The 8,944-nt window shown below is 44.5% G+C and overlaps 1 protein-coding gene across 1 annotated transcript; it reads left to right on the top strand.

Annotated features, from left to right (window-relative positions):
- The first annotated feature begins 610 nt into the window (after positions 1-610).
- Positions 611-1,691, top strand: LOC138605244 (putative nuclease HARBI1). The gene is made up of 2 exons (XM_069677371.1): positions 611-761; positions 880-1,691. Exons 1-2 carry the CDS (start codon positions 611-613, stop codon positions 1,689-1,691), a joined length of 963 nt encoding a protein of 320 aa, XP_069533472.1.
- Positions 1,692-8,944: the final 7,253 nt, after the last annotated feature.

Raw genomic sequence — 8,944 nt, 5'->3', positions numbered from 1 at the left:
GCACACACACAGCACCACAGGAAAAGACAAATGACACAGTGTCAGAGCTCTTTTCAAATCACGGTGAGAATAATGTTTAATTTGATCCGTATGGTACACCACCTGCGCAATATTACTGTCAGCGTGGACCACAACAAAGAGTCCAGACCGGATCCTCCCAGCCTGCTACGCAAGATGAAGGAACTGATGGATCTCATCGAACCAGCTTGCCCGACAGGGAAAACCTTGCTCCTCCTGGAAGGCAATGCTAGAAACTGGGGCTACAATACTCGAGTAATCCTTGATGGACACTACACTGACGAGATCGACAGACTGTCCGCAGAGCTCTCCCAGGTGCTCACAGGAAACTGGAGAGAACCATGGGAAGTAGCTCAACGCTGGGCCTGGAACAACCTCGGCAAGAGACTGCACAGGAGCTCATGCCCATGTGTTCCTGTAGCTACATAAATAATATGAATCATCATTACTATCACTCATTACGTTTTCACACACATTCGGCATCTGCATATGAGTTTACATTAGCTATAAAAACATCAACAACCCTGTGGTATTTCACAGATATCAGGGATATCAGGGAAGGCGTTGCTGAAGTCCACGCGTGTGAGACACCATGGCTGCAATACAGCATATTCTCGCTGCTAACCAACAGCGTCACCGTGCGCGAAGCCAGATGGTTTACATAAATGCCTATGTGCGTCAGCACTTCTCCCCACTTAATGTGCTGTCGGACCGGGCTGTCCAGTCCAAGTTCCGGCTTCCCTGTGTGGAGATCCAACGCCTCGTCATGCTAGTGTCACCACACATCCAGAGGGCAACCCGCTGCAATTTTGCCCTCAGCCCAGAGGTGCAGCTCCTGGCCGCGCATTATTTTTTACGCAGTGGGGAGCTTCCTGGATGTGGTGGGGGACGGCACCGGCCTCAGCAATGCATCGGTTTCACGGAGTGTGGCAGCCGTGACACCGATCCTCCTGTGCCATGCCCGGACACACATCAGAATGCCCACCACACGGGACGAGGTCCGCCAGGTCCACCATGGATTTCATGCCATGGCTGGGATCCCCCGGGTGATTGGTGTCGTGGATGGCACACTGATCCCAATCCACAATCCCTCCCTGGTGGATCCGTGCTGGATTGGGAGGAAACCTTACGCTGCCATCAACACTCAGGTGGCGGTGGACCACGATGGCCTCATCACAGACATCGTTGCCAGGTGGCCAGGAGGCACACACGACAGCTTCGTGTGGGCCAACTCAGCTGTGGGGCAGAAGGCTGGCAGAGGAGAGTTCGGCAGGAGCATCTTCCTCAGGGACAGTGGCTACCCTCTCCGGAGTTACCTCGTGACACCGATAACCAACCCAGCAACACCACAGGAGGAGAGGTTCAATGAGGCCCACACACACACCAGGACCCACATTGAACGGGTGTTTGGCAGGTGGAAGTCTCGTTACCGATGTATCCATCGTTCGTCGGGGGGGCTGCGCTTGTCACCTGTGAAATGTTGCAGCGTGATTGTTGTCACAGCCATGCTGCACAACATAGCAGTGCACGTTGGAGCAGATGAGCCGCCTCCTGTGGATGAAGATGGGGAAACATCGGAAGACGAAGCCCCCAACCCCGCCCCCTGCGAATCCCGAGCAGCATTCCACCAAGCTGGTGTCCAGACCAGAGAAGAGCTTGTGAATCTCTTTTGATGTCTATCAGCCCCTACCCCGTCACCACCAGTCACCAAGCACTGATATCAGCACCACCCTACTCCCAACATTAAACCCACTACCATCACACAACCCATATCAACTATCATGTATAGGGCTTGAAAGCTAGGAAATGACGCAAAATGATCCACACAACACATGGTTGAAAAGGAAAAGCAGTGGCACCGCTGTCGTTACTGGGCGTCTGCATCTGCATCACCTGCAATGAAGGGAGATTGATTAGTGAAATTGAACGGGATACATTGTGCAATGCGGAGAAAAAAAAATAGAAATGCCCCTTACCTCCATCCTGGGGGAGAATTATTGGGACCGAGATGGAGGGACGGTTGAACTGCGCCTCGGCAAGTGCCAGCTGTCTCCGGTGCAGCTCCAACTTCTGGCGTTAGATCTGCACCATCTCCTCCTAGAGGGCAGTCTGTCTCTCCAGTTGGCCCTCTATCCCCCGCAGCACCGCCAGTTTCTCCCTCTCGAGACGCACCAGCGTCTCGCTGCAGGTGCAGGTCGTTATGGGGGCCCGCCCTGTTAAGCCTCCCCGCATGCGGACACCGGGCCCTGCTGGTTGGCGCGCAGAGACAGGGCTCGGTTGTGGGGGGTCGTCCTCTCCTGGGGACGTGTATGTCGCCGCTCTGCTCCCAGATGGCTCCTCCTCCTCCTCTCCCTCGCTGTTTTCTGAGAGGCCCTCGTCCCCCAGAAGATCGATGCCCCCACTAATGCCTTCAGAGGCCGTCTTTCCAATTATGGAAAGGACTTTTTCCTCATCCGGAGTGAGGGTTGTAGCACCAGGTGCGCCACCACCCGTGCCTTACCTTTGCACTTTTTTTTTGGTTTGGCTTTGGAACTCCTGCCACTTCTTTCTTACAGCACCCCAGTCTCGCAGGCCACAGGGACTAGAGGGGGACATCTTTTGGGCTATGGCCTGCCAAATTCGGTTCTTTAATGCAATGTTTTTTTTGCCCTTTGTTCCCCCAAATAACACATCACGGTGCTGCCAGACCTCGTCCACTAATACGGCCATCTTCTCTGCGGTAAACGAGGGTGACCTCTTGTTTCATTTGCTGGCTGCTTTTTCCATTCTCACATGTGTGTGCCTAGCCACAGGGGGGTATATATGCGTTAATGGGCTTGATTACTACTTGGATACACCTGTTAGCTGTGATCACACACACACACGCGCGCACGTAGCCTAATTGCACCTGTGTGTGGGGACCACAGGGTGTTGTGTGTGATTTATGCGCTGATAAAGTGGTGGGTGATCGATTTGCCTGGCATCGATTGATTTAGTTTCAGCACCACGGCGGTGGACAGCTCCCACTAAGAGCTTCTTAAGAAGCTTCTTTGGCGGGATCTTAAGAAGGCAGTTAAGAACGCGTCTGGGAAACACCCCTATCTTAGCGCTCCTTCTTAGCCGAACCCTTCTTAAGAGCCTTCTTAAGTCCTTAAGAACGATCGAATCTGGGAAACGCGGCCATTGCCTTTTCCTGAAACAGCTGAAGCTAAAAGCAGTCATTAAGCAACTTAGACAGCCGAGACAGTAGATTTAAGTGCAGAAAATCTGATACATGTCTTGAAAAACTGGAAATTTTAAGGTGTAAAAGTAACTAGTGTCATCAAAATGATGATACTGTGAGCATGTAGAGAGTCTGCCCAACGCGTAGATGTGTTTTTTATCTTTGTGTCGCAGAAATGTGGACCCCGAAGTGAAATACGAAAGTGCTCCCAAATGGTTCGCTCGAGGAAGCTGAACGCAAATTTAACATTATCACAGATGGAGAGTTTTTCGGCGCTCCCGTTGCTTTGAAGCTCATTGTGCCTTAACCGTTAATCCGTTTGGCCTCCAACCTTTTTTCTCTGGTAGAGGAGAAGATCTCCTACATTTTGGCAGGGTTAGGGTAAGGTTTAGGGATGATGGTAAATTTATGTGTGTGGAGTTAAAATTGTGGGCTGAGGAGCAATTTGTTCGGAAAAAGTTTGAAATATTTTAAACACCCCTCACACTCTCATGACATCATCCACTCTAGCGCCGAACATTTCACGCAATACACACTAATGTTAAAATGTGGAAAAGGCTAAAAGCTGCATAAAACTTAAACAATGATTATTCAAAAACTGTAAAAGATAGCAAAAAAGTAAAAACAGCATAAATAGTTGAAACAATTGAGAACATTTTAAAGCTAAAATGCTAAAGCTCAATCCGTAGCATCTCAAAGTTGACTGAGTTGAAGTAAAGTTGAAGATTTTTCCCACCTGTTTTCATTGTAAAAAAAAAATGTGGAAAAAGCTGAATATTTTAAAAAGTACAAAGAGTAGAAATGTGAAAATCGCACGCCATGATGTGCTGAAGATGATGAACAGTTTAATAGTTGAACTGCTTCTGTAGCTGAAAGCATGCGCAAGCGCTAGAGGTCCAAAAAACGTACAGAATAGTAATATAATAACATAATCATTATTATTATAAATAGCATTCCCACTAATCATACCTTACACTATATAACCCCAACACACACTCCACACGTCACATACCTGCTGTGAAACCCTTTGTTAACATGGCCTCAAGGTTCTCCTTGAATGACAAAACAGAACACAGAGTCTACAAATATGACTTTGGCCCTAGCCTGAAGCAATTTCCTCTGTGCCCTGTTCGTAGGAGAAAACCAGAAAATGACACTTCTCAAGCGTCAGATTTTTTCCTGGGCACCAATGAAAATGCAGACTTCGGGCCTAACCTGATGAGGTTTCGTCTGTGCCCTGTTCCTACACTGTAAAATGGATTTTTGCTTATTTGTTATTTTAGCAAATTATTCTATGTTAGTATGACAAAGGATAACTTAAATTGTTGTTACAACAATAAATTACTAGTTAAAAGCGTCTCAACTACAAAATAAACGTTAAAATGAAAATCCAAGTCTACCTGAATTAGTAATGTATGTCAACTTGACTTTGGAGGTAGTCACGGGGGCGCATATTAAAAACACTTGCGTCATCACATATTTTTTTTGACTGTTGTCGATGTGCATCATGGGCTTTTGGCAGTTGACCACTCCCTCATCCCATCCCTTCGGCCATGTTCCGGACGTAACCTGGATGTCTCCTCCACTTAATATCACTACAGAGTCGTTTTTTCACATTTGACTCGACGAAATAAGGATTTATTTCGATTTACCGCATCGTTGGAGCATCAAAAAGTCTAACCAAGACGGTTTTGGTGAGTTTTATTTTCTTTCTGTCGAGTTTGAAGGAATCCTGTTTCGTGATGGTTTAACGAGGCAATTAGGCTAGCGGATCTAAAGAGAGTGAATGCAGGTGTGCTGTTGTTTTTTCTGATTAATAATGAGAATAAGTGTAAGGACATGTACTCTCTTGGCGTTTTGCAAGCGTATGTGGATTATTTGTTGGATTAATTAAGTCAGTGGTTCTCAAACTTTTTCTGTCAAGCCCCCCTTTGGAGACTGAAAAATGTCCCCCCCCACCAGTTTACTCCTCACACAGTGTTCTAACGGTAAATGAGGGTCCGACATCGGACGCTCTCTGTCCGCATACAATCATATGCAGTTCTGTTACGCAATCTAATCTAAACAATCATACTGTGTATCTCCGTACGTCCCTACTATAAATGCATTGCTTGTCGCTGTTTATAAAGCTGATAAAAAGGCGCAGATGTCATTTGGTAACAATCGATCGATCGTTTTGATCGCTACGTCATTAATAACGTCCCTCATGCACACGCGGCTCACGTGCTGTTTTGAATTGTGAGAGAAAATATTTAACTTAACTTAATTAAACAGACTGCTCATGAAGGCAGTCAACACAGCAGACAGACAGAAAGAGGGGGCGGGGCCAGCAGCTGTGCAGAGAGCAGAGGTGCAGGTGTGTTGGGGGAGTGAAGCAAAGCCAAGTGATCAGATTAAAGTAGATTGTGAATTAAGACTTATTACAGTGAAGAAAAGAGTACAATTAGAGTGTGGAAGTCTACATGTGATGTGCTTCTCACAGAAATCATTGACATATGCGAGGGCAACGCGTTTGTGTACTGTGCCACCCGAAAATGAGCCCGGGTTGTCCGATGTCAAAACATAGTTCCGCCTGCTACATTTTCCAAACGTAAAAGAAACACAGGAGCGGTGGCGCACCCCCCCGTCATGCCGCCCCACAGTTTGAGAATCACTGAATTTAGTTGAAAAGGCCTGCAGCATACGGCGAAGAAAAAGTGGTGAAAGGATTGAGGATTATGAATTCTGAGAAGATTCCCACATTACCACCAGATAAAAAAACCGGCTCAGACTCCACTACTCTGCCAGATTCTGTGTCATCTGATAGTGCATTCTCCAGTGCTCTTTCTCACTGAAGACTCAAGTCAGTTTTTCATTTTTTCTCTATGTTTTTTCAGTGTGGTGCGCCTCACTCCCTGCTCTGTTTCCTGAGTTTTCCACTGAAGAATCACTCTCATCTCCAGTCAGCCTCCTGCCACTGCCGCCGGTGCTTCAGAGTGTTGTTTTTCCCCATTGCTCTTTTGGTTACGAGCAATAAAGATTTTGCCTTATTTTTCGCTAAGCGTCTCAGTCTCTTGCTACTTGGACCGACCAGATCCATGACACTTAGGCTGATTTTTGAATGGGAGTCTATGAGAGGTACACCAAAGGAATGAGCTAGGGACACCAAACTTGGTGCAGACCTGTAGGGTAGTGAGATGATCTTACACACCAATTTGGGTGCATCTCCTTCTATCCCATTTTTGGCCCATTCAGTCAAGGCAGATGGCTATTCAACATGAGTCTGGTTCTGCTCGAGGTTTCTGCCTGTTAAAAGGAAGTTTTTCCTTGCCAATGTGCCGAATGTTGCTGACTGGGAAGAAACAGTTTTTGAGAAATGCACACACAAGCCCACACACTACTTTAGATATTTAGATGACATCTGGGGCACATTGACACATTACATGGCCCAGACACATTTTTAGAGATCATAAACATTCTAAACGGGCACCATCCATCAATTAAAGTTAAACTCACCACACATAATTTCACACAATCAATTTAGACACCACCACCTACAAAGGCCCTGAATTTAACCGCACTAACACATTGGACACAAAAGTTTATTTTAAAGATACTCACTAGACAAAAACAGCTTTCAGCCAAAATTTACATTCAAAGGCCTTGTTAAATCTCAGCTCTTAAGATTCCACAGAATCTGCAGCCAGTCCACAGTTTTGAAATGGCCACTCAGCCATACCCTGTATGGGGTCGTTAATGAAGATAGGCTACTCCAGAAGTTTCCTGAGAAAAAATTGAAAATTGTTCCTGGAGATAAAGGAGCAAAACATCAAAACACCCATCCCCCCGATAACCTACTCCAGCCTTAGTAACCACATTAACAACAGAATAAAGAGGATCTTTGAAAACACTCAAAGTAACAATTCTGTTATGCAGGAATTTAGGATCATATCAGCATATAGGAGAAACAAGAAGTTACAGGATATTTTAGTTAAAAGTAAACTACAACCCAAACTGGGACAACTCCATAAAAGCAAACCATAGTTCTTTATAGAAAAACCAAAAAAGTATTTCCCATCCTCCAGAAAATAAATGTAGACACAAGAAACTGTGTTTACATCAATAATTGGCCAATGCTCGTTGTTGTCTTCACAGAATGGGAAAAATGTAACCCAATGTAATGTAGAGGTTTGGGCATTCCAGCTCTTGTGGATAGCAAAGTGGGGTTTTGTGTTTCAGAAGGAACGTGCTGTGAAGTTGTAGGACGCGATGGTGTTTCATTGGCCGCCGTCCCTTTGTTGTTTAATAGTTTCTACCACTTAGCAATTCAGCTCCGGAAAACTATGTTATGTCCGCGCACAGCATGAAAAACACTCCCAACAGTCTTCCAGGCTGCCAATACAACTCATAAATGAATTTGGAATGTCATTGAAAGCATTTTGAAATGGTAACCGCACGATTTGTAGCCTCAGAAGGCAAAAAAAAGTTTATGGCAGATGAACAAGATTCATGACTTGTAAGGAGTAAATAGGATGTTTTCAAAAGGATGATAGCTTTTTTTTTTTTTTTTAACTTTATTTTTGTTACATCATAGATTTTACAGTATCCAAGAAAGAAAAAAAAGAGATAGAGCTAGGTCCAGGGTTAAGAGACACTTCAGTCCTTTTGTTCCACTTGTCCATAGTCTTTCCTTCCCATCAAAACAGGACAGAAGCCCTCTCATGTGGGTGCACAATAAGCACTGAGAGAGTACATCGAATAGGACATTAGAGGGCAATTTACTCAAACAAAAAACAAATGAAAAAATAAATAAATAAATAAAAATTATACGAGATGAGCTGTCCATTTCCTCCAGTATGTAGTGAATTTGCCATACACAGGTTCAAGGAAAAAGTCAGTTTTTCCATGTCATATATTTCTTTAACAATTACAATCCACTCCTCTTTCGATGGGGACTATTTTGATAGCCATCTTCTTGTAATAGCTTTTTTAGTGGCAACCAACATTATGTTAATCAAATATTTAACAGTAACATTGATTGTGGGGGATATATTACCAAGATAAATTGTGCAAAAGTCATGTTTAATCTCAAAGCCTACTATTGTTTTAATTTCCTCCACTACATCCTGCCAATAGGATCGTATAATCGGACAGTCCCAGAAGACATGGAAATGGTCCGCCTGAGCATTCCCACACTCTTTCCAGCACCTTCCATAACTGGGCTGACCTTTCTGATGCTGTTTAATTTTTGGAGTGATAAAAAATCGAGTCATATTTTTCCACGAAAACTCCCTCCAGTGACCTGAACTGGAAGTGCTCATTTGAGTTTTACAAATATTTAGCCATTCATCTTCTGAAATGGTTATTTTTGCTTCTTTTTCCCAGTTGGATTTAACATAAAGAGTGGAAAAGCCATCGAGTGATTGTAAACAGGAATAGATTCGGGAAATCAATTTCTGGTTTAGTTTAGATTTGTATGTGTCAATCAAAATGTTAATTAAATCAGAATTGCCTTCCTCTGTTGTTCTTATATCACAGTTAAAATGAGCTCTAACTTGAAGGTATCTGAAGAAGTCTTGATTTTCTAAATTGTAGTTGTCCTTAAGTTTTTGAAAACAGTGTAGTCTCCCTTTATCAGAAATAAGACAGTATGTTGTAATACCTTTGGAGAGCCACTGTTTGAAACGCCCATCAATCTGGGCGGGTTTAAAATCTTTATCATGTGCCACCCATCGTAATAGTTTG

The sequence above is a fragment of the Semicossyphus pulcher genome, unplaced genomic scaffold (genome assembly GCF_022749685.1).
Source record: "Semicossyphus pulcher isolate SPU_LCO1_2020_fin unplaced genomic scaffold, fSemPul1.0.p SCAF_29, whole genome shotgun sequence".
Classification (NCBI taxonomy): Eukaryota; Metazoa; Chordata; class Actinopteri; order Labriformes; family Labridae; genus Semicossyphus; species Semicossyphus pulcher.
Note: the sequence above shows the minus strand (reverse complement) of the source record. Positions and strands in the feature narration are given on the sequence as shown.

Coding starts and splice junctions, on each gene's coding strand:
- LOC138605244 (XM_069677371.1), top strand. CDS start 611: ATGGCTGCAATACAGCATATTCTCGCTGCTAACCAACAGCGTCACCGT. Junction 762..879: donor GTCCAAGTTCCGGCTTCCCT/GTGTGGAGATCC, acceptor TTTTTTACGCAG/TGGGGAGCTTCCTGGATGTG.